At 45.2% G+C, this 26,507-nt stretch overlaps 1 protein-coding gene across 4 annotated transcripts in view; it reads right to left on the bottom strand.

Annotated features, from left to right (window-relative positions):
- Nucleotides 1-14,162: 14,162 nt before the first annotated feature.
- The window catches only part of galt (galactose-1-phosphate uridylyltransferase), a 77,304-nt gene continuing 64,959 nt past the window's right edge, over nucleotides 14,163-26,507 (bottom strand). For all 4 annotated transcript variants that reach the window (XM_041201367.1, XM_041201376.1, XM_041201385.1 and 1 more), the window contains 3 exons: nucleotides 24,758-24,841; nucleotides 20,979-21,133; nucleotides 14,163-14,408 (listed from right to left, as the gene is read on the bottom strand). In XM_041201367.1, coding sequence (XP_041057301.1) covers nucleotides 14,340-14,408; nucleotides 20,979-21,133; nucleotides 24,758-24,841 — 308 coding nt within the window. In that variant the 3' untranslated portion in view covers nucleotides 14,163-14,339. The remainder of the gene's footprint in view (nucleotides 14,409-20,978; nucleotides 21,134-24,757; nucleotides 24,842-26,507) is intronic.

The raw sequence follows: 26,507 nt of genomic DNA, 5'->3' as shown, positions 1-26,507 counted from the left end.
TGCTCAGGCCTCAGTCTCAAATGAGTCCAGGTTCCACCTGCACACCTTTCTGCAGAGATTGTGCTCACCTGTTTCAAATAGCAGCTTTATACTGGGCCTTGAAGGGAAGGAAGCAGGATCACAGAAGGTAAGCCATTGCCCTTAGTTTAACACACCATCCCCCGTAACTGATCGGTTCCCACCAGGTGGAGGAGATAAAATTGAGGACAGAATTTCAATTTCAGTAACAGCATTTTGCCGTGTGTTCATATGTGTGATGTGAATGGTTTTCATGGCAAAATAATGTTGTTCAATGGCAAGATATGTCCTTTAATGGAAGCAGTTCCTGACCTCAGATTAGCATACCAATCTGTCTGTACAACAGCTCCCTCCAGATCAACCTCCTCTTCTTCATCCTTTTCCTATGGGCCTACAACGCATAGTCTCCTCTATATTCTGCTCCTTGCTTATCCCTGCATGGTTAACTATTGCTGCGTGCAGCAGTCAGTGATAATTTTGGAGACTTTGGCTAGGCTATTGAACGGTAGCCCATAACAATTGAAGGAAGCATTGCCTCTGCACCTCCTATCATGTGCTCAATATTTACTCAGGTGGTGCCATCAGCCTCATTGTGCCCTGCTGCACTGTTGCATTTTCATATGGGGTACTTTCCTTTATTGGCTGAGGCCTGGAGTTTAAGAACAGGGAGAATATGCTAGAACAGTTTAAAACACCACTTCCGATGAGTTCTGCAACCTGACGCATTATTTCTCCCTCCGCAGATGCTGCTAAACTGCACAGTATTACCATAATTTTCTGTTTTTAATTCAGATTTCCAGCATTTGCAGTATGCTTTTGCATTTGCACTTAATTCACGGCCACTTCTCTTCCACGAATGCCCACCTTGAAGACCTGAAAAGTGCCCAGTCTACCTCAAATTACCTATGAGCAACAGGTGAAGCTAGCCGTTTCACATTGCTACTATGCAGTGACAACGTGTTTTCCACTAACAGGATCTGCCTTCAAGCCAAAAAGATGTTCTGCCAACCACACAAATGAATAATGTGCTTTATAAATTTCAGTGCCGGTGCAATGTCAGGTACGTGTCCCAGGAGATCATATCAACAGCACATCGCTCCAGCTGTATACATAAAGCAGAATACTGACTGTGACTGAAATAAGGACTAGTTCTTGGAAAAGAATAAGGTCAGGTAAGATGCAATAATCATCAATTTCAACATTGTACAGTTAAAAATGAAGTCAGTGGTACATCCCTAGCAAAACTGGAATAAATGGGAATCGGGGGAAAACTCTCCATTGGTTGGGGTCATACCTAGCACAAAGGAAGAAGGCTGTGGTTGTTGGAGGACAGTCATCTCAGCTCCAGGACATCAGTACAGGAGTTCCTCAGGGTAGTGTCCTCGGCCCAACTATCTTCACCTGCCTCATCAATGACCTTCCTTCCATCACTTGGCCAGAAGTGGGGATGTTCGCTGATGATTACACAATGTTCAGCATCATTTGCAACTCCTCAGATACTGAAGCAGTTCATGTCCAAATGCACCAAGACCTGGACAATATCCAAGCTTAGGCTGACATGTAGCAAGTAGCATTTGCACCACATAAGTGTCAGGCAATGACCACCTCCAACAAGAGAGAATCCAACCATAGCCCCTTAATGGCATTACAATCACTGAGTCCCCCACTATCAACATCCTGGGGGTTACCATTGACCAGAAACTGAATTGGACTAGCCATATAAATAATGTGGCTACAAGAGCAGGTCAGAGGCTAGTAACAGCACTTAAGGTGCAGATACAGGTACTTTTTAGAAGAGTTTAGAGTCTCTGCCTCTACCACCAACTTGGGCAGCGAATTCCAGGCATCCACTACCCTCTGTGTAAAAAGAGTTCTTCCTCATGACTCCCCTACACCCTCTGCCACTTATCTTGAATCTATGTACCCTGGTTCTAGAATTCTCCACCAAGGGAAACAATTTTATCCTGTCCACTCTATCTATTCCCCTCATAATTTTGTACACCTCAATCAAGTCACCTCTCAGCCTTCTTTGTTCTAAGAAAAATAACCCCAACCTATCCAATCTCTCCTCGTAGCTACACTTCTCTAACCCTGGCAACATTCTTGTTCCAGAATGGTTCAGGATTGGGGTTTTTAGTTAGGTTGGAAAAGCTGGTATTGTTTTCCTTGGAGAAAAGGAAATTCAGGGGAGATTTGATAGAGGTGTACAAAGTTATGACACGTTTGGATAAGGTATACAAGGAAAAACTGTTACCATTAGCTGGTACAAGGGATTTTGAGCAAGAGACATAGGGGGAATGTGAGGAAGAACTTTTATACACAGCGAGTAGTAATGATCTGGAACTCACTGTCCAAGAGGATGGTGGAAGCAGAGGCAATCAATGATTTCAAAAGGAAATTGGATGGGCATGTGGAGACAATAAATTTGCAGGGCTACGGGGTAGGGCAGGAAAATGGGACTTAATTGTTCAATTGAGAATTACTATAGACTCAATGGGCTGATTGGCCTCCTTATGTGCTGTAAATGACTCTATGAGTCTATGACAGTAAGTTACAGGTTGAGACAACCCATATTGAAATTAATTGTAAAAGTTCCTACAAGATGAATATGGCATATCTGCCCATCTCCCAAAACTTTAACAGCTGCCGCTTTGCAAATTACATATACAGGTATCCTAACTAGAAAGGCTCCTTGCAGCCAGACTTCATGTTGCTGGAAATAACCAATTGTCAATTTCTGTCTGTTTTTCTTTTGGGAAAGGAAATAACTGGAAACATGGGTCACTTCCAGCTGCTTATTAAAAACCTCCAAATACTGAGGGTGCGAAGGATGGGCCTAACACATACTTGTTAAATTGCCAAACTGAACACGAGGGAAATTCTTTAATTTAGGAATACTTGTGAATGGACATGCTGTTCCTGCCTCAAGAACATAAATCAGATGTTTTATCTTTTCATTAAAAAAAACCACTAAACCACACACACCACTGCTGAATGATGCTCTTTTCAAATGCCCATCATCTAGCTTAATGGAAAATGAGCTTTTCAACTCAGTCATATGGTAACCACAAGTAAACATCAAGAAGCCAGTAAATGTAGTTCTTTACTGTATTTCTGTGCACTCCAAAGGTGCCTCTTATAAATTAACCATTGCTTCTTTTCTCCCACAGGCTGCTAAGCTGAATCATAACTTGCCCCCGCACTTTATGGTCACATGGAAAAAGAACTGACCCACTAAGTGCTGCAGAAAATAAACTAATGGGAAGCGATGTTTCTATTTGGAATGTTTTTCAGCATCAAATATAGTCCAGTCGGATTACCGACAATATGTAGCTTATTTCTAGGCTTGCGTATTTAAATATTTGCTACATTACATAAATGAGAAATAGTACTGTCTTTCTGATAGTCAGATTTTTTTTAACGTTAACCATTAAAATATATCCCGCACCACCCTCATAAGAACATAAGAAGCAGGAGCAGGCATAGGTCACAAGGTATCTTGAGTCTGCTCTGCCATTCAGTAAGATCATAGCTCTGATCTTCACCCCATCTCCTCTTTCCCACCTGTTCCCTCTAAGCCTCCGCTCCCCTATTGTTCAAAACTCTGTCTATCTCAGTCTTGAATATAGTCAGCCTCCACAATTCTATGAAATAGAGAGTTCCAAAAATTCACAACCCTCTGAAAGAAGAAAACGGTGTTTTACCCGCCGGCCGCAATGGCAGCTTTTCATGCTATATTGTCCTAAACCCGCTGCATTAACTATGCATTCCCGGGAAACATGCCGTTTCCATAGCGGGTGGGCTCTTACTCGCCTGCCACATCATCACCTCATTTCATCATGCCAAGTGCCAGATTTAAAGTGCAGCCGCACACACCCCTCTCAGTGCTTCCAGCCCACGATTGCTGCACTGAAGACAGGTTGGCCCCAAAAGGCAAAAAGACTGCAGCCCCCGGTTTAGTGACGGATCACTTGAGCACCTTTTGGATGCTGTGTAGGCCTGCCTGATGCCCTCTAACCCCACTCTGCTTGCAAGATGGGCAACTGCATCACTAATCCAGCATGGGAGGTGGTGGCAGCAATGGTCAGCACCAATGCTCTACAAAAGAGGACAGTTATCCAGTGTCCCTACAAGATGAATGGTCTCATCCGTTCCACCAAGGTAACTCACTCCTCTCATCACTCTCAACTCACACAGTCACAAACCCATCACACATCCACAGGGATCTCACACCTCAAGGGACAACACCACTATTGCTCACACACACCCTCACATCTCCATCAGGCTCATACCCTCTTGAGCTCACGTCCTCATCCTGTCCATGGCTCCACTCACCACACAAACATTCCACACAGTGCCATGTGTCCTGCTTATACTCTCTCCATCTGTTTCCGTGCAGGAGAAGCTGGCTCACAACGGCAGGGAGAGGTATCAGACCGGGTTGGAGTGGCCCACAATAGGCCCCTCGCTCACTTTGAGGAACGTGCCATCGCACTGACTGGTGAGGATGTGGACCCTGTCTGCAGAGATGGTGAGGTTGGCGGTGAACACCCACCTGAGGACCCTGCACCACATCATCACTCTCTCAACGCAACATTGAGTGCTCTCTCCTGCTTTTGACTCTGCTGCCATGTACTAATTAACTCTACTTTGGTTCTCTGATGAAGTGGTGCCCAAATATGTGTGTATGGAGGTCTCCATGTGGAGGATGGCAGATGCCATGGAGATCCTGATCCAGCAGAATGCCGAGATATGTGCAGACCTGCGCTATATCATGGGAGCCATGGGTGAGTTCCTGCAGTGGCAGCGCATGAGGGAAAAGGGACACCTCGATGTCCCTCCAGGTGCTCCTTCCCCTCAAGGAGTCAGGCCAAGGCCCCTGGCACACGAAGGAAGGAGGAGCGGCAGCTTGACACCCCTGGGTCATCCACTGAAGAATCTCAGAGGCTGTCCTCTTCCTTCGAGTTCTCTTTGCCTGTGATCCCCTCAGCCTCATCCTCTGTCACCGTAGAGGGAGCAGTTGGCCAAAGAGTGATTCTGGAGGGAGAAGTGTGTGTGTGTGTGGCAGGGCCTCTCGGAGCCTCGTGCAAGCACTCTCTCACACAAGTGGATCCTTCACATATCACACTCACCTCAATGTCCTGAGCATTTTGAATGCTGCCTGTGGGGGTTCACTTTCAGTTGTCCATCTGAGCTGACCTGCATCTCCACCCACCCACTGATCACACTCTCATGTAGCACCTGATCTCGCCCACCACGACTGTCGTTTCACTTTTGATTTAGACAGCATGGTCTGGATTCACTCTCTCGTAAGCTCCCTCGTCTTTTCCCCTTCCCCTGTCATTCATTTCCTTTCCCCCATCACAGTTGACTCCGCCTTGGCATCACCATCAATCTCCCCTCCACGACCTACCAGCCCCAACCCTTTTCCTTCAGGGATGTCCAGGTGAATGTGCACATTCCCTTCCTTCTCGAAAATCCCATCCTCATTCACCACCTCCTTCCCAACCCCAAGGTCTGCGTCTGCTTCTGAGTCCCCACCAACCACCCTCGCCATCCCTTCTACTGCTACCATCGAACCCTCACCCTCCCACCCCACTGCCTCAGTCTTCCCTCATTCAATTTCACCATTCCCTCATACCATGCCTACCCTCAGTTCGCTCCCCAGGATGCAGTCATGGACCCATCAGACACCTCCCTGGCATGTTCACGTGGACATCCCCCATCCAGACCCCTTCCCTCCTGGAATTCCTTCCTCCACAGAACCCTTTCCCCCACTTAGTCCTCCCACCCCGCCGGACTCCCCCCCAGCTTAGTCCCTCACCCTTCTGACTCCCAAAGACACCCTTAATTCTTTCACCAACCTTAGTCCTTACCCCATCCTGACTTCTTCCTCCAGCCTCATTTTTACCTCCAACCTTACTCCTTCCCCCTTCCTGAGTCCCTCAGACACCCTCACTTATTCCTCCAGCTTTACTCCCTTTCCTCTCTGCACTCCTTCCTCCCCTCAACTTCCTACCTTCTCCGCACTCCTTCCTCCCCCTGACTCCCTTCCCTCTCCGCACTCCTTCCTCCCCCTGACTCCCTCCCCTCTCCGCACTCCTTCCTCCCCCGGACTCCCTCCCCTCTTCGCACTCTTTCCTCCCCCGGACTCCCTCCCCTCTCCGCACTCCTTCCTCCCCCGGACTCCCTCCCCTCTTCGCACTCCTTCCTCCCCCAGACTCCTGCCCCTCTCCGCACTCCTTCATCCCCCGGACTCCCGCCCCTCTTCGCACTCCTTCCTCCCCCAGACTCCCTCCCCTCTCCGCACTCCTTCCTCCCCTCTTCGCAATCCTTCCTCCCGCTGGACTCCCTGCCCTCTCAGGATTCCTTCCGTCCACTGGACTCCCTCCCGTCTCTGCACTCCTTTCCTCCTCTGAACTTTTCCCCTTACACCCCCCCTTACACTTACCTCCCCAGTTGCCATCTTCTCCCCCATTATCATCCTGCCCATACTCCCTCCCCTCATCCCAACCTCATCTCTACACCTTCATTCCCACTAACCTCACCCCCGACACCTTCATTCCCCCCTCCCAACCTTACCCCTATTTACCTTACCCCAGTTGATCCTAGAACTTCCCCTCCCAACCCCTCGACCATCATCCATTATGAGCATCAATGATGACTATCCAAATTCCCCAATCTGCTTCGCAGCGGAGCCATGTCCTTGAGAATCCACCTATGGACATTCCTTCAGTGTGCTATTGCTGTCGGGCTCCAGCGTCTTCTGCTCCTTGGGTGTTCGCGATGTGAGCAAAGCCCTGGCGGGTAAGTCCCGACTTCTGCACTTCACAGTTGTTCTGTATCGGCATGTTTTTCCACCAACATGGGCAGACGATCCAGCGGGGAGGTGGGGGGGATGATTCAGGCGGGCTGGCCTTATAATGATATGCTTTATGTATTACAAGGAGGTTCCCGAAGTTCAATGATGGGGAACACAGCCCGCCATCGACAGGCTGAACGGTTAATCGCAAACTGGGTTCATGACATCGTGAAACCAATTCTTGGCCTTCTCGCCATATTGTCCGCTCACACCACTGAACACGCCCGCACTAGCGGGCACAGACAATTCGGCCCATCCTCTCAGCACCTATCCTCTCAAGCTCCCTCAGGATCTAATGTGTTTCAATAAGATCACCTTCCATTCTTCTAAACTCCAATGACTATAGGCCCAACCTGCTCAACCTTTCCTCATAAGACAATGCCTTCATCCCAGGAATCAACCTACTGAACTTTCTCTGAACTGCTTCCAATGGAAGTACATCCCTCCTTAAGTAAGAGACCAACATTGTACAGGGTACTCTAGGTGTACTTTCACCAATACCCTGTACAGTTGTAGCAAAACTTATTACTATATTCCATCCTATTTTGCAATAAAGGCTAACATTCCATTTGCCCTTCTAAATATTTGCTGTACCTGTATGCTAACTTTTTGTGTTTCCTGTACGAGGACACCCAGATCCCTCTGTACCACTGCATTCTGGAATTTCTCTCCATTTAAATATTTTGCTTCTCTATTCTACCTACCAAAGTGGACAACCTCACTTTTTTCCCACACAATACTCCATCTGCCAATTTTTTGTCCACTCACTTAGCTTTATATCTCTTTGCAGACCCTTTGTGTCCTCCTCACAACTTGCTTTCCTACCTATACTTGTATCATCAGCAAATTTAGCTACAATGCACTTTGTTTATTCACCCATGTCATTAATACAGATCATAAATAGTTAAGGCCCTAGCAGTGATCCCTGTGGCACTTCACTAGTTCAAGTTTGACTGCATGAAATTTATGCAGAGTCTGTTTTCTGTTAGTTAGCTAATCCTCCATCCACGTTAATACATAACCCTCAACACCATGAGCTCTTATCTTGTGCAGTAATCTTTTATATGGCATCTTATCAAATGCTTTTTGGAAATCCGTTACATCGCCTGGTTCCCTTTTATTCACCTGCTCAATACTTCCTCAAAAGAGTCTAATAAATTTGTCAATTTCCACCCCACCACCCCACCCCACAGAAAAATGTTCACAAAGATGTCATTGCTTCTTTGCGATTTCTGATTAATACAAATCTATCTGAAAGACCTGGAGTAGGGCTCAACTGTATTTTAGTTAAGAAATATGATCAGGTAAATATCAATATTGCTTATATTTCTCAGTCACTAGCTTGCTGAGAATGTGGTTAGGAAATCTTGGAAGTGTAGGATCTTGGTTTTCCTATTTTACTCTTATATTGGTATCTCCGTAATGGGTGAAAAATGCATATGGGACACTTGCCTTTGTCAAGCGAGGCATAGATTACAAAAGTAGGGAGGTCATGTTGGAGTTGTATACAACCTTAGTGAGGCCACAGCTGGAGTACTGTGTGCAGTTCTGATCGCCACATTATAGGAAGGATGTGGTTGCACTGGAGGGGGTGCAGAGGAGCTTCACCAGGATGTTGCCTGGGGTGAAACATTTAAGTTATGAAGAGAGGTGGGATAGACTTGGGTTGTTTTCATTGGAGCAGAGAAGACTGAGGGGCGACCTGATCGAGGTGTACAAGATTATGAGGGGCATGGACAGGGTGGATAGGGAGCAGCTGTTCCCCTTAGTTGAAGGGTCAGTCACGAGGGGACATAAGTTCAAGGTGAGGGGCAGGAGGTTTAGGGGGGGATGTGAAGAAAAACATTTTTACCCAGAGAGTGGTGGCGGTCTGGAATGCACTGCCTTGGAGGGTGGTGGAGGCGGGTTGCCTCACATCCTTTAAAAAGTACCTGGATAAGCACTTTGCATGTCTTAACATTCAAGGCTATGGGCTAAGTGCTGGTAAATGAGATTAGGTAGGTAGGTCAGGTGTTTCTCATGTGTCAGTGCAGACTCGATGGGCTGAAGGGCCTCTTCTGCACTCTGTGATTCTGTGATCAAAGTCATACACATTATTCTTCTCTCCTCTGCTGAAAGTACTGGGTCATGCTTGCATGTTTTTCACTGAGTACTAGCAGGATTCCTGAATATTTCCAGAGTGGGTATTCCTCATACTCAAGTGTCAACTATGAAGTGTATTAATAACCAAAGCCTGGAAAACATGCAAGGGCTAACTTAATATTCCCAGTGGGGGCTGCAATGTGATAGCTTTATCTCTAAACTCAGTCCCGTCAACTGTAACTCTCCAACTCAGAGCATACAATCACAGATTTAACCATATAGATACCAAACTAGTCTCTAATTATTAATCTGTAGTACATAATTATTGAATGTGAATGCTTTGCTAGATAGATTGTCAATAACAGATTCAAATCCAAAAAAAATAACTGATCAAAATTCTTCCTAGAGAGTTATGCCATGAAGGTCAAACACTACCTTTCCATTTAGGGCCTCTAATATTCTGCAACCCTACTCACTTCTATCAGATAAAAGGTGTTGCTATGGGAATCCACATGGGGTCCAGTTATTTCTGTCTTGTTTGTAGGATATGTAGAACACTGTTCCAATTTTCCCAGGCCCTGAAATGACCTCTTCCCCTATTACATTTGATGACTGTGTTGGTGCTGCTTCCTGTGCTTAATCCAAATTGAAAAATCACCCAAGGTTCCCATTTCAACTCACACCTCATCTTTAGATCTCTGACTCTTTACTTCCTTTTTTGAACTTCACCATTTCTGGAAATGGGCTTTTGACAGTCATTTACTATAAGCTCATTCCTTTCTCCCAGGCCAGAATTTTTTGCTGAGCGGGCTGGGATGTGCTATTATCGCGCAGTCGTGCGCTATTTCAGTCGGGGGTACACGCTAAACTCGGAAGTGTGCCTTCCAACAATTAAGAGAGCTATTAAGCCCATTAACAGTGCAATTAACTGGGATTTTTCGCTGCCCATCCAACTTTATGGTTGGTGGGCAGGCAAATCGGCCAGACAGCCTTTGCATTTTTCAGGAAATCTCATCCATGGGCAGGATGAGGCTTCTGTTATTAAATAAAAATCTATGCATGGAATTTTTATAATGTCTATGCTCAGGCGACTGCTTGTGTCGCTGGGACATATTTTTCTGATTTAAAAATCTTTATTTGATATATTTGAAGTCTTCAGCTCCCTGAGGCAGCTCTCTGCCTTCAGGGAGCTTCCTGTGAGCGCTCCCCCGTGTCCACGCTGACTTCAGTGCACGCTATCCTTCTGCGCCCCCAATCCAGACAGCGCTGATCATTTCAGCACACTCTTCACATTGGCTTGCTGTTAATTGGCCAACCAGCATGAAATTGCGGTCAGGGGCTGATCGGGGTCGGCAGTCTGTTCCCTGGCCACGACTGGGGCCGCTGATCGTGCCCGCACGCCCACCTAAAAAGCTTGCCTCCAGTTTCAGAGTATCTAATTATACCTCTTCTGACGACTCTGCTTTCTCCACTTGAGCTTCTCAAATGGCCTTCTGTAACCTCGACCAAATTGTCATTCATCTGTAGTCATGAGGGCTTTGACATATCGGTCTCATTTTCCACTACGCCCTTTTTTTCACCTTGTATTCTCCACGTCAACTGCAATGATCCCTTCACCAAGCAGATTTTGCCTCTGCTTTCCAGAGACTATTTTGCCTGGAATATCCTTATTTATTCTTCCATCGCCCTGACTTTCAGATGCCCTTGCCATTAGAACTTTTCTCTACAGCCAAAACTGCTGTCCCCTTGCCTTTTTCTAGGCTAACATCCAAGAATCCAAGCATTTCTTCCACTAGTCAACAATTTACATGTAAATCTTCTAATCTAGTATACTGTCTTTACTGTTCATGATACAATCACCTTTACACCAGGTGATCCAATGCAGATTGGATAATCGCTTTGCCAAACTTCTTTCAGTCTACAAAGAGTAATCGTAACTTTTTTGTGTCTCATTATTTCAACTCAAAATGACTACATCATAAGGGGTCTGTACAGCATCGAATCCCAATGGCTGCCTTCTGTAATAGCTGAAAAATAAAACTGTACCTTCTGCCTGAATAGCCATTTTTTAAGGGGAAAGTGGAGGGAGGTGCACAGACTCCAAACTGAATTCCCAAGCCTTCGGTTAGACTCAGTGCAAGATGGGCAGAAGTGTACCTGGTCAGAACTTGTGCATACCTCACTAATAGGAGATGAGGCAGTGTCCAGCTGCTGGTTAGGCAGGAATTGAGCCATGACCCCCAAAGAGGTGTTATATTTTAAAAATTCAGTCAGTCCCTTTACCAAGAGAACTGCAGTAAGTACTGTAAAGTTGTTTCAAGGAAGGTTGTGTGGAGGGGTCAAAATTACTAGCATCTACACTAAACATGGACACCCCCTACTCTCCCCAGAACTCCAAATTATGCAGCTTACTGGGCACTTAAGTGCATTCCTAGTTGCCCGGGAGAATTAAAGAACCTGCCCCAGTCCGAGAAAGTCAATGGCACGGGTGCCCAGCAGGTACATCTGGCCTCTGTAGATCAGGGGCTGTAGTATTCAGCAATTTGAAACCTCAACAATCTTAACATCCCCCCTCCAGCGTGTTTCATCATTCACTTTCTACTTCTTGCCTTTTCAGCACCTTGCTCAACTATTTATAGATTCTTTTTCACACCATTTTTCATTGTTTTTGTATAACATTCAGCTGTTTTTCACCTTTCTAGCTTTAATTGTTTTTCACGGTCTACAAAACTCATTCCACTCCCAAGTTGACAGTGGCAGGTTCTCCCCATTGCCTCCTTCGCTGTTTTAATTCCTTAACTGGGTTCTTATTTCAGATATCTAATATTTGCAGATTGTTTTTATTCAATTGCACCTATAGAAATGCTCTGAAATTAATTTCCCTCTGGCAAATCATTGCTCACGCTACAAAGCTTGGTGGGAATGCAAGCTGTAAGGGTGACACAGAGGCTGCAGAAAGACAAGTGAGTGGGCAGCAATGTGGCAGATGGGAGTATAATTTGGGAAAGTGTGAGGTTATTCGCTTTGGTAGGAAAAATAGAAAAACAGAATATTTCTTAAAAGACATGAAACTTGTAAATGTTGATGTTCAAAGTGGCTTGGGTGTACTCATACAAGGAACGCAGAAAATAACATACAGCTACAGAAAGCAATTAGCAAGGCAAAAGTCATGTTGGCCTTTACTGTAAGGGGATTGGAGTACAAGAATAAGGAAGTACTGCTACGATTGTACAGGGCTTTGGTTAGCCCCCACCTGGGGCAGAATGTTACGTTCTGTGGGCAAGCGCGCGCCCGACCTGAACGAGTGTAAAATCGGGAGAGCATCCTGACGTCATCGCGCAAAATTTCGAGAGAATTAAGCGGAAAATTAAGCCCATTAATGGTGCAATTGTCAGTGATTTTTCGTGGCCCGTCCAAACTTATGGTTGGCCGACGGACAATTCGACCAGACAGACTTTCCATTTTTGATGAAACCTCATGCAAGGACAGGATGAAGTCTCTGTTAGGAAATGAAATAAAAAGAAATATCTGGGGACAGCATTTTTATAAGGTATGCTTCCAGGTGCTTGATTGTGCTGCATGAACGTTTTTTGCTGCTTTTTTGTGCCTTATTTCATCATTTGCAGGTCTGCAGCTCCCTGAGGCATCTGTCTGCCTTCAGGGAGCTCAATGGAAGTGCACATCCGCGCCTGCAGTGACATCATCACTCACCCTCTTCCTGTCCCCAGCCTGGCGGCACTGAGCTTTTCAGTGCGCCCTTAATTGGCCAGCCAGCATGAAATCACAGTCGGGGCCAATGGCAGTAGGGGGCCTGTATCCCGACTGCTCCAGGGCTGCCGATCACGTGCGCCTGATGAGGGAAAGCTTCAGGCACAGGAATACTCTATGCAGTTTTGGTCTCCATGTTTAAGGAAGGATATACTTGCATTGGAGGCAGTACAGAGAAAAGTTCACTAGATTCATTCCTGGGATGAGAGGGTTGGCTTATGATGAATCACAGAATCATTACAGCACAGAAGGAGGTCATTCTCCTGCCTTCTCCTCATAACCCTGCACATTGTTTCTTTTCAAATAAACATCTAATTCCCTCTTGAATGCCTCAGCTGAACCTGCCTCCACCATACTCTCAGCCATTGCATTCCAGACCTTAATCACTTGCTGTATGAAAGTTTTTTCTCCTGTTGCTTTTGCTTCTGTTACCAATTATCTTAAATTTGTGTCCTCGATCCTTTCGCCAATGCAAACAGTTTCTCCCCATCTACTCTGCCATCACATCCTTTATAGAATGCAGTATCCAGAACTGTATGTAGTACTCCAGCTGAGGTCTAAAGAGTGTCTTATACAATCTCAACATAACCTCCTTGCTCTTGAACTCTATGCCTCTAGTAATAAAGCCTAGGATCCTATATGCTTTATTAACTGCTCTCTCAACCTATCCTGCTACCTTTAATGACTTATGCATATATAGCCCAAGTCCCTCTCCTCCTGCAGCCCTTTTAGAGTTGTAACCTTTATTTTATAATCTCTCTCCATGATCTTCCTCCCAAAATGTATCAACTCAATTTCTCCACAATTAACTGCATTTGTCACATTTCCACCAACTTGTCAATATCCTTTTGAAGTTCTACACTGTCTCCTTAAAGAAGCTGAATAAATTATGCCTATGCTCTCTGGAGTTTAGAAGAATAAAAGATCATTGAAACATACAGGATTCTTAGGGGGCTTCATAGGATAGACATTGAGAGGTTGTTTCCCCTGGTTGGAGTATCTTTAACACGGAAGTACAGTCTCAGGATAAGTGTGAACCATGTAGGACTGAAACGAGGAGAAATTTCTTCACTCAAAAAGTTGTGAAACTTTGGAATTCTCTAGCCAGAGCACTGTGGATGCTACATCATTGAATATTAAGGCTGAGATAGACAGATTTTTGGTTTCTCCAGGAACCAAGGGATATGGGGAGCGGTCGGGAAAAAGGAGTTAAGACAGATGATCAACCATGATCATATTGAATGGCAGAGCTGGGGTTATATGGTCTGCTCTTTCCCCTATTTCTTGTGTTTTTATGGTAACGCACCTTTCCAAGTTTCAAGTATAGATCCCCTAGTTATCAATAAGCATGCTAAGGGGAATGTACAGATACAGGGCCACTCAGGACCCTTTTTGTCCAGGACTGAACTGTGATTTAAGGAAGATGAGCATCTTTCAGAACAAAGTTTAATGGAAAATAGATTACGCCAGTAAGATTAGAGTGGACATTAAAGGTTCTTAATTGTATGATACTTAAAAAAGCATCTCTAAAAATGTAAGACACTTTAGAAACTCATCAGTAGAAGCAAAAAATTATGATGCATGCCTGTTACAGTTTATTTCAATTTGTTCATTTTTCTGGCTGATTCTGCTTCAGCTTGTAGTGAACTTCTGGTAGATTCCTCAAACGTTCAGCAGCCTGCAGGTTAAAGGATGATTTAGTCACAGCAAGTAATAATTAATTAATCTATTGTGTCAGTTCAAAGTGCAATTTAGGGACTGACAGGAGATTATGAACATAATACTGCTGCAAAATCTTTCTGCCACATGCTCCAGTAACACCTGTCAGGTGTAGATTATGCTCAGCTAAGTAACTTGTGAGTCTAATGCGGTAACATTTCAAACCTATGGTTGATCTGCTCAGCCTTTCATCTATCCAGGTGTCTCCATGTGGATGAGATACGTACTACACTGGTCAGGATGTATGGCAAAAGCTAGAGACTGCATGCAGTGTTTACAGTATCTGCTTTAAAGTTTCTTGACTGCAGCAATGGAAATGGAGAGCAGCAACACACACAATTGTGTAATTTCTAAGCTGCCTCCTCTGATTCCACTAGTTACCCTTCCTAGTTTGGTACTATCTATAATCACTTTGCACAGTTTGAGTCCAAGTCGCTGATGAAAATTAGGAACAGGAGTGGAGCCAGAACTGACCTTTGGGTTTACCACTTTACTTTTCCCCTTCTTATTACAATAAGAATTTTTAGCTTTCACTCCCTCAGTCAACTCATTAACATCCCTGACTGTCCACAGGTTTAAGTTTAACCAACAAACAGTTGTTTAGAACGTTGTCAAATGTGCTTTGGAAGTCGGGGTGCAATATGCTGTATGGCTTCTTACCTGTAGCATTGCTTTCTCACAGAAGGCAAGGAAATAGATCAGGTAGAATCTTCCTCTTCCAAATCCCTGTTTACTCCCGACAATCAAATTCATTATTTTAGATGGCATTGACATAGGGTTAATGGGTCTGTGGTTGCCAATGTCTATGGCTAGGATCTTTAGGTCGGTGAGCGGGAGGGTGGAGCTGGCTCGCCGATGAGTAAAATGACACGGGATAATGTCAGGCGGAACTCCCGACGTCACCCCGCCTCATTTCAATTTTCAGGTAGGCGGGGGATTCAGCTGTGCGCCCGCTGACCTGTCAACAGCCTATTGAGACCATTTGAAAAGTAATTGACATAATTAATGGACCTGCCTGTCCATCCAACCTTAGGGTTGGCAGGCAGACCGGGAGCCCTGGCGGGCTTCAGAAAAAGCATGAAACCTCATCTACGGGTGGGTCGAGGTTTCATGAGGGTTTTTAAAAATTTAATAAATGTTTGATTTAAAGCGATGGATATGTCCCAACTCATGTGACAATGTCAGAGAAATTTTTGAATTTGGCGCCGATCTCCCTGAGCGCATTCACGGCTGAGGGAATTCCCCCCACCCTGCCTGCCCGCACAGGGAGCGCATAGCACTTCCTGGCGGACATCCTCAGGGTGGGCCTTAATTGGCCCGCCCACATAAAATGGCGACGCGCCCCCAATCAGGGGCACCGATCGGAGGTGCACCTGGCTGTGCCGCTCCTGCGGGGAGAAAATTCTTCCCTATGTTTCCAATCTACTTGTACTTACCCAGTGTCCAATTAACTCCTTCATGGGTGCCACACAAAATCTCCTCCCTCATTCTTCTGAGCACTCAGGGATAAATACCACCCCTGGATTATACTAGCTTTGAGCCCTTTTAATTTGTCTACGATATTCATCTAATTTATATCAATTTTACCTACACTAATTTTAAACTCGTTAAAAAATTCATTTATGGGATATGGAGTTTCCTAGGAAGGCCAAAATTTCTTGCCCTCCTGTGCTGATGAGCCATTTTCTTGAAGTGCTGCAGTCACATGGTGTAGGTATCCCTGCAGTTTTGTTAGGTAGGGAGTTCTGGCATTTTGACCCAGTGATGAAGGGGAATAATGTATTTCCAAGTCAGTGGAGAATGGGACCCTGGGACAGGCAGTCAGCAGCATCTAGAGGAGAGTCCGAGAGGAGGACCCTGGGACAGACAGTCAGCAGCAACTAGAGGATCTAGTCCGTCTAAAGGATCTAGCATCTAGTCTATACACAAGTAGGAGTAAGGGTAAAATAAAAGCAAGAGTCCATATTCTATTTAGTTAAGATATGTCTGGGGAGCTCAGTCCTGTGATTTGCACATCCAGCGCTATGTGGGAAATCCTAGACACTCCTGCCAGTCTGGATGACCATGTGTGCAGGAGGTTCCTCTGACTAGAGCAACTCAGACTCTGGATTTTGGAGCTTGAGCGGCAGCTGGGGGCGCTTCAGTGCATTCACAAGGCTGAGAGGTTCGTGGAAACCACATTTCAGGTGTGGTCACCCCGCAGCTTAAGGAAGTGCAAGCAGAGAGGGAATGGGTGACCACCAGACAGAAGAAGGGGACCAGGCAGGTAGTGAGCGAATCCTCCGAGTGTATCTTGCTTGCAAACCATTTTCCGGCCTTGGAAAACAGTGAGCGTGATGGTTCCCTCCATGGAGGCCAACCAGAGTAAAGGCCATGGCACTGCAGGTGGTCCAGCTGCTCAGGGCAGGAGGAAGTGTGGAAGGGGATTTGTTAGTGAGGGGAGTAGACAGGCGCTTCTGCTGCCTTAGACATGACTCCAGGATAATATGTTGCCTCCCGGGTGCCAGGGTCAAGGATGTTATGGAATGGCTGCAGGACTTGAAGGGGGAGAATGAACAGCCAGAGGTCGTGGTCCATGTTGGGACCAATGATATAGGAAGAAAGAGAAATGAGGTCCTGCAAGCAGTCTTAAGGGAGTTAGGTAGGAAGTTTGAAAAGCAGGACTTGAAAAGTAGTAATCTCCGGAATACTCCCAGTGCCACGCAAGTGAATATAGGAACAGAAGGATAGAGCAGATGAATGCGTTGCTGGAGAGATGGTGCAGGAGGGAGAGCTTTAAATTCCTGGGGCATTGGGACCATTTCTGGGGGAGGTGGGATCTGTACAAGTTAGACAAGTTACATCTGAACAGGAAAAACATCCCCGCAGGGAGGTTTGCCAATGCTGGAGCAGATCTAAACTAAATTGGCAGGGGGATCGGATGCTGAAAAGTAGTTCAAAGGGGAGAGAAACTGAGAAGGAATTAGAAGTTAAAACGCTAGTAAGTGAGTCTGGAAGGCAGAGGAAACATAGGCTAGAAAAGAAGGAAGTGAGTTTAGCAGGGCTAAACGGAATATATATTAATGCAAGCAGCCTGAGGAATAAGACAGATGAGCTGAGAGCACAGATAGGCACGTGGGAGTATTACATCATAGCTATGACCGAGACTTGGTAAAAAGGGCAGGATTGACAGCTCAACATTCCTGTTTATAGGGTATTCAGACGACATAGAGAGGGGGATAGAAGAGAAAGGGAGGCTTGCAATATTGATCAAGGAATCAATTATAGCAGTAAGGAGGGCTGATATCTTGGAAGGATCATCAAAATGAAGCCATATGGGTAGAAGTAAAAGAGGCAAACATGCTGTTGGGTGCGTGCTATAGACCTCCAAACAGTCAGGGGAGGATCAAATATGCAATCAAATTTCAGAGAAGTGTAAGAATAATAGGGCAGTAATAGGAGATTTTAACTACCCAAATATTAACTTGGATAGTTTTTGTGTACAAGGTAGAGAGGGAGCAAAATTCTTAAGTTGCAACCAGGAAAACCTTTTTAGCCAGTGTATAGAAAGCCCAACAAGGGAGAGGGCAGATCTGGACCTAATATTCGGAAATGAGCCCAGGCAGGTGGAAGGCATATCAGTAGGGGAGCATTTTGGAGATAGTGACCATAACTCAGTTACATTTAGGATAGCTATGAAAAAGGATAAGGTTGGGTCGTGAATAAAAGTTTTAAACTGGGAAAGGCTAATTTTACTAAGATGAGATGTGATTTGGCCCAAGTGGACTGGGAGCAGCTACTTGCAGATAGAACTGTGTCAGAGTAGTGGGAGGCATTCAAGGAGGAAATAGCGAGAGATTAGGGTAAATATGTTCCTGTAAAGACAAAGGGAGGGACCAAGTCCAGAGAATCCTGGGTGTCAAGGGACATAAAGGTTAGGATTAAGAAAAAAAAAAGAGAAGCTTATGGCACATACCAAGGGCTCAATACAGCAGAGTCCTTAGAGGAGTATAAAAAGTGCAGGAGGGAACTTAAAAAGGAAATTAGGAAAGCTAAGAGAGTACATGAGGAAGCATTGGTGGGTAGAATAAATGAAAACCCAAAGGGGTTTTTTAAACATATAAAGAGCAAGTGAATAACTAGGGAAAGAGTAGGGCCAATTAGGGACCACAGAGGTAATCTACGTGTGGACCTGGAAGACGTGGGTACAGTCCTCAATGAATACTTTGCATCGGTCTTCACAATGGAAAAGGAAGACACAGATATAGACATCAGGGTGGAGGACTGTGAAATATTAGAGGAAATTTACATAACGCGAGAGGGTTTAGCAGCCTTAAATCCGCAGGCCCGGATGAGTTGTATTCCAGGCTGTTAAGGGAGGCGAGGGAAGAGATATTATGGGCCCTTGCAGTAATTTTCAAATCCTCTCTTGCCACAAGTGAAGTGCCAGAGGACAGGAGGACTGCTAACATTGTCCCATTATTAAAAAAGGGAGAAAGGGATAGACCAGGAAATTACAGGCCAGTCAGTCTAACCTCGGTGGTGGGGAAGTTACTAGAAAGAATTCTGAAGGACAGAATATATCTGCACTTGGAGAGACAAAGATTAATCAGGGAAAGTCAGCATGGATTTGTTCAGGGAAGGATGTGTTTGACAAATTTGATCTAATTTTTTGAGGAGGTAACCAGGAGTATTGATGAGGGAATGCATTTGATATGGTCTACGTGGACTTTAGCAAGGCTTATGATAAGGTCCCTCATGGCAGACTAATTAAGAAAGTAAGAGCCCATGGGATCCAAGGCAAAGTGGCACGGTGGATCCAAAATTGGCAGAGAACAGAGGGTGATGGCGGATGGATGTTTCTGTGACTGGAAGTCCGTTTCCAGCAGGGTTCTGCAGGGCTCAGTGCTGGGGCCCTTGCTGTTTGTGGTGTACATAAATGATTTGGACTTAAATGTAGGGGGTATAATCAAGAAGTTCGCGGATGAGACAAAAATTGATAGGGTGGTAAATAGTGAGGAGGGTAGCCGTAAACTGCAGGAGGATTTCAATGGACTGGTCAGGTGGGCAGAGCAGTGGCAAATGGAATTCAACCGGAAAAGTGTGAGGTAATGCACTTGGGGAGGACTAACAAGGCAAGGGGTTACGCTATGAATGGTAGGATCCTGGAAAGTACTGAAGATCAGAGGGATCTTGGTGCACATATCCATATATCCCTGAAGGTAGCAGGGCAGGTTCAGAAGGCATATGAGATACTTGCCTTATTAGCCAAGGCATTGAATACAACGGCAGGGAGGTTATGCTGTATAAAATTCTGGTTAGGCCACAGCTGGAGTACTATGTGCAGCTCTGGTCACCACATTATAGGAAGGATGTGATTGCACTGGAGAGGGTGCAGAGGAGACCTACCAAGATGCTGCCTGGGCTGGAGGGTCTGAGCTATGAGGAAAGATTGGATAGGCTGGGGTTGTTTTCCTTGGAGCAAAGAATGTTGAGAGGGGATCTGATAGAAGTGTATAAGTTTATGAGGGGCATAGATAGGGTGTATAGGAAGGCACTTTTTCCATTAGTAGAGGGGTCAATAACCAGGGGGCACAGATTTAAGGTAAGAGGTAGAAGAATAAGAGGGGGGTTGAGGAGAAATTTTTTTACCCAGAGGATGGGTGGAGTCTAGAACTCAATGCCTGAAAGGGTGGTTGAGTCAGAAACTTGTAACATTTAAGAAGTATTTAGATATTCATTTGCGTTGCCATAGCCTCCAGGGCTATGGGCCAAGTGCGAAAAATGGGATCTTTGTTGACATGATGGGCAGAATGGCCTCCTTCTGTGCTCTAGATGTCTATGAGGATGGTGAGCTGCCTTCTTGAACTGCTGCAGTACGTGTGGTGTAAGTACACCCACAGTGTTGTTAGGGAGGGAATTCCAGGATTTTGACCCAGTGACAGTGAAGGAGCGGTTCTATAGTCAGGATGGTGTGTAGCTTGGAGGGGAACGTGCAGGTGGTGGTGTTCCCATGCATCTGCTGCCCTTGTCCTTTTAGGTGGTAGAAGGCGTGGGCTTGGAAGGTGTCGTCTTGGTGAGTTACTGCAGTACATCTTGTAGATTGTACACACCATTGCTTCTATGCACCAGTAATGGAGGGATTGAATATTTAAGGTGGTCAATAGGTGCCAATCAAGCAGATTGTTTTGTCTTGGATGGTGCTGACCTCACTGAGTGTTGTGGGAGCTGCACTCATCCAGGCAAATAGAGGGTATTTCATCAACTCCTGACTTGTGCCTTGTAGACTGCAGAAAGGCTTTGGTCTTCTTCCCTTGTAAGTACTTAGAAGAAGCAAGCACTCAAAACTTTTATTCATAATGAAATAAGCCAATTTGCATCTCTTATGCCTCTTGTATTTTTACTGACTGCCCCCTTACTGTTCAAAGACCAGTAAACTCTACAGAGAGAAAATGAGCCATTCTCCTAATGGACAGTTATGATTATTTCAATGTATATTCAGCAATGTAACTATGAATGTATACAAAATGACCTCTGTGCTCATTCTCACCTGTTCAGGTGTCAAATCCCTTTGGGTCTGGGCTAGCAGCTCATACCCCACCATGAATTTCCTGATTGTTGCAGACCGTAACAATGGTGGGTAGTAGTGAGCATGAAGCTGCCAGTGACAGTTGTCATCAAGAAAGGACTGTCCCGTGGGGGCGCCTGTTGAAATACAATTTTATTATTAACAAAACAATGGCAAGTATATCATTGAGAGACCTGGTACAACTTGACATTTCTACATCCCAAGCCACCAAACTGTGGCCTGAGTGAGATTAACAAATCAATGACAAATTAACAACCATTTTATGCTGTGGGCCCATGCACATTTGGAATTGCACTGAACTGCACAAAATGATTTCACATAGGAGTATAATAGCTACCGGACTGCTTTTTAAAGTCAGTGAAGTTCTCAGTGGTAGGACAACTTTTTATCAACATAAGTCTATATATACATCTAGAGTCTAAGGAATTCACCTTTCCTGCTTCATTTGGAAATTATGGACCTACTTTAAACTTGGAGTGGGTGCACAGCGGAAAGAGCGGACAACAAATGTGTGTGGAACAACAAGAATGAGGCTGGGGCCATTTTAGCCCTCTGGCTTTCAATACCATCTCTAAAGATTGACTCCCCCCCCTCAATCTGGTGGGACTCACAGGTGGTAGTGGGAGTGGGATTTTGTCCGCTGCCAGGGACAATTCTTCTGGGTCCCCAGTACTAAGGTGCAGGGAAGGCTGTGGCAAAGGAGATCCTTACTTTGCTGAGCCCCTTCTGGTTCTGGATCCATCTGGCAGCAGATTTCCACATTGCATTCAGCACTGCGGGCAGAATTTTCCATCCTGGAGACTAAGTGCGGCAGTGAGTGGGAAACAAGAACAGAAGAAATAGGAACAGGAGTTCCTATTTCCATTCGGTCCCTCGAGCCTGCTCCGCCATTCAATATGATCATGGCTGATCCTTTGTGTTCCGATTTCCACATTCCCATCTAACCCCGATAACCTTTGATTCCCTTGCCTAACAAGAATCTATCTACCTCTGCCTTAAAAATATTCAATGACCCCACTTTCACTGTCTTCTGAGGCAGAGAATTCCAAAATCGCACAACTCTCACAAGAAAAAATTTCTCCTCATTTTTGTCCTAAAAGGGCGACCCCTAATTTTAAAACAGTGCCCCCTAGTTCTGTACTCACTGAGTTCTGGACCCACTGAAGTTCTGGACTTCAGTAAACATCCTTTCAACGTCCACCTTGTCAAGGCCGTTCAGGATCTTGTATACTTTTCAATCAAATGGCCCCTCACTCTTCTAAACTCCAGTGGAAACAAGCCCAGTCTGCCAAACCTTTCCTCATAAAACAACCTACTCATTCCAGGTATCAATCTAGTAAACCTTCTCTGAACCGCCTCCAATGCATTTACATCCTTCCTTAAATAAGGAGACCAAAACTGCACACGGTATTCGAGGTGCGGTCTCACCAATGCCCTGTTTAACTGAAGCATAACATCCTTACTTTTATGTTCAATCCCTCTCATTATAAACAATAGTATAAAATCAGCATGATTCCTGCTGGGCAGCGAGTCAGATGAACCCATGTGATCTTCTGCTTTTCAGCTTATTAATTATGCATCAGCGAGGAACTCAGCTAATTTCACGGTGGGGCAGGCAGGGATTCATTCATCCTGCCTTTACCTCATGGAGTAAAAGGTCCTGGCACCATATTTAAATGGCACCCGGACAAACATTTGCTCCCTGCAGGCCAGGTGTTTTGTTGTTCAGGTACTCAATGGCACTTACAAGATCTAAACCCCCTGCTTCGTAGTTCAGTGAGGCCACCCTGGGGATTCTCCTCCAGGCCACACAGGAAAGGCGGGACATCCTTTTCCCTCGGGATGGGAGCAGGAGGTATTCCTGCCTGACCATGCCGGCTTGGGAGGAGGTCAGCACCTATGGTAAACTAAAAAGCGCAGTGCGCAGGAAAAGGATCTGCTGCACTCCACCGGGGTAAGTAAAACTTCTACTCACTCCAAAATCAGACTACCTGATGCCCTTATGAGAGCGTAAGGGTTAGAGTCCACAGGGATGTCACACATGACCAGCCGATGGGACATCTGCACTGAAGGTCTGCCAGCCAGCCACTTATAAGGTCACTATCTCATGTAAGATCCTGCACAAGCAGCATCTTAACCTCCTACTGGGAAGGGCTCAGCAGACATGCATGCTTCTGAACTGCTCTTTCATCTGTACTGTGCGCAGTCAATCCATCTATTCTTATGCAGGATAAGATCACCCACAACAAAAGGAAGTGAGCGAGGACCGGAGGAGGGGGAACCCAGAGTTCAGGACACTCTTCCCTGTGAAGAACAGGCCACAGAGCTGGCTGGAGAGGATAGGGATCGCTCATGCAGGGAGGCAAGATTGGCCTCCCCCCAACAAGTCAGTGAGGGTGCATCCAGTATACATCGGCCATATGCAGACAATAATTGTGAATGACCTATAATGGAGGAGCCTGCTTAGCCAATCACTAATTATCTCTTCTCTCTATTCCAGACACCAGCAAGAAAAGCTGAATGACATACTCCAGCTAGCACATCAGCCCCATCAGCTCAGATGAGGATGCAGACAACCATCTGACAAAGACCGGTTATCGCATTCACCTGTACCCGCCACCAGCGCAGGTCCATGCACCTTGGTGGGACCAAGTTCTGGAACAGGCTCAGGTTCACAATCTGGTGATCACTGAACAGACACCAGTCCACACAAGGCAGAGGCATTGTTAGCTGAGGTCTCCGACACTCGGAGGACTGCTGAAGACCACGGCCTGCTGAGTCTGAGTCCAATGACAAACCTCTGGAATTGGCCCTTAGAGAAATGTTGGACATGCAAATACAGGCAAGGTTTAATCAGGCAGAGTTATCAAAGGTCGTAAATAAACTGAAATGAAGGATGCAGGAGTCTGTCTCAAGTTGTGGCTCCGCCATGCAAGTGCATCTCTATGGTAAGGGTGGCAGTTGGGTTGGGCAAGAGTGGTTCAAACCCTCCCCATTCTCATCAGCTGCAGGGGGATAAAGTCAAGGTTTACAGAGGGCAAACATTAAAAAAAGATTAATCTTTCAGACAATACCACATTAGCCTCTGTGGAACTGGAGAGTCAGAGGCCAAATTAACTGATGAACATTACAATAAATCAAGAAGGGAAACACTGTTTAAACACTCAAATCCCTGACCAGCAGAATAGCTTGGGATACTGTGAAGTAGTTTATATATTACTATAGCTACATGATTGCTATGTTCATTTCCAATTGAGAATAGAACCACATTTCCTAAATCGAACTGTCAGACTTGAACAGTGCTGCAGCCACCAACCACCCCCAGTCATCTCCTTCCAATGGAAAAAAAAAACTGATGCAGATCTAGAACTGCCATCTGCACCAAGCATTCTAACTCTCTTAAACATGGCCAGGAAGTAAGTCAGGACTTAAAGTGCGTTTAGCTGCAACTCTAGTATTTTCAATCCTTTTATCCACTCTTTCCTCAAGCAGCAGTCTAATCCGAGTTCGGGACATTAAGATTTCCCTCTTATCCAATGAATATCAAACTTATGAATTTACTTCTGGAACACCTCACAGATGGCCTGCCTTATGTTAGAAAACTGACATGTTTTAAACATTTTTGGATCATGCATTTTAGTAGTTAATGTAGTGTTTGAGACATCTGCTTCTTTATGAATTGTAACATAATGGCAGTCTACTCTCACACACAGTTCATTGCAGGATTTCTTTAGCCTTACCGTGCCATCCCATAGAATAGGGAAAAGAGACTTCAAATAGATTGTCATATTTTGTCAAGAGTCTTTTCATAATGGAAGCAAGGCCTAAAAAAGTGTCAAATGAAATTAATTAGTTCAAATAATACAGCTCCATCTGCAACATTTTAACATGAAAAAAGATAAGTAAAAATCTGACTGGATAATTTGCATAACTCCCCCTCACCAAATCAAGTAATTAGATTTGAGACACGATTTTAGCTCGGAATCAATTCCTTTAATTGAGTCACAAGGAGTTAAAACCAGTTGCTCAAGTTATGCCCAGTCTAACTCCATGCAATGTCATGAGAATCACTATCTCCTGACACCAATTTAAAAGCATCCTTGGGATCTTCGCGTATGCTCAAATTTGTCAGGCAACAAGAAATGGGTTTCTTACGGCCGGCATAAGGAAGTACACCCACTGCAGTTTCAGCATTACCAAATGCAGTCAGATTAAATCTAATTCTACTAACTGGAGTATCTAGAACTAGAGGGCATAGTCTAAAAATTAGAGCCAGACCTTTCAAGAGTGAGATTAGGAATTACATCTTCACACACAGGGCAGTGGGAGTTTGGAACTCTCTTCCACAAATAGCAATTGATGCTAGATCAGTTGTTAACATTAAAACTGAGATTGTTAGATTTTCCGTAACTAAAGGTTTAGGAGCAATGAGACAAGGGCGGGGATATGGAGTTAGATCACAGATCAGCCATGAATAACAGAACAGGATTGAGGCATTAAATGACCTACACTTGTTCCTGTGTTCTTAACCGATGTGCAACAAGAAGGTTCCACAAACAGCAAGCAGCTGGAGTCGTACCTAGCACAAAGGAAGTTGGTTGCGATTTGGAGGCAATCATCTCAGTCTAGATACTGCTGCATGGGTTTCTCATGGCAGTGTCCCAGGTCCAAACATCTGCAACTATTTCACCAATGACTATCATAAGGTTATAACTGTGAATGTTCACTGATGATTACAGTGTTTTTTTCCATTTACCATTTCTCAACTAATTAAACAGTCTGTATCCACGTGCAGCAAGGCTTGGACATCATTCAGGCTTGGGTTGACAGAAAGTGGCAAGTTACATTCATGCCAGACAATGACCATATCCCACAAGAGAACCTAACTACTGCCCCTTCACATACAATGGCATTACCATCTGCTGAAAGCCCCACTAACAACATCCTGGGGGTTACTGCAGACCAGAAACTGGATCAGCCACATGAATACCATGCCTACAAGAGCAGGTCAGATGCTGTGTATTCTACGACAGGTAACTCACCTCCTTCTCTCCAAAGCCTTTGCATCATCTACAAGGCTCAAGTCAAGAGTGTAATAGAAAACTCTCAAGTTGTTTGGAAGGGTAAAGCTCCAACAACACTCAAACATCCAGGACAAAGCGACCCACGTGTCCTATCCACCATGTTAAACATTCCCTCCTCCACCACTTGCATAACATATCAGCAGTGCGCATGATCTTCAAGATGTGCTGCAGCAACTCACTACGGCTCCTTCTACAGCACCTTCCAAACCCTACCACCTGGAAGGACAAAGGCAGCAGGTGCATGGGAACTTTATCACCTGCACGTTCCCTTTCAAGTCACACACCATACTGACTTGGAACCATATCGCCATTCCTTCATCATCACTGGGTCAAAATCCTCAATCTTTCTACCTAACAGCATTGTGGGTAAGTCTACTCCACATGGACTGAGGCAGTTTAAGGCAGC

The sequence above is a fragment of the Carcharodon carcharias genome, chromosome 1 (genome assembly GCF_017639515.1).
Source record: "Carcharodon carcharias isolate sCarCar2 chromosome 1, sCarCar2.pri, whole genome shotgun sequence".
In the NCBI taxonomy this organism is placed as follows: Eukaryota; Metazoa; Chordata; class Chondrichthyes; order Lamniformes; family Lamnidae; genus Carcharodon; species Carcharodon carcharias.
The sequence above is the reverse complement of the archived record's forward strand: the minus strand, read 5'-3'. Positions and strand labels throughout refer to the sequence as shown.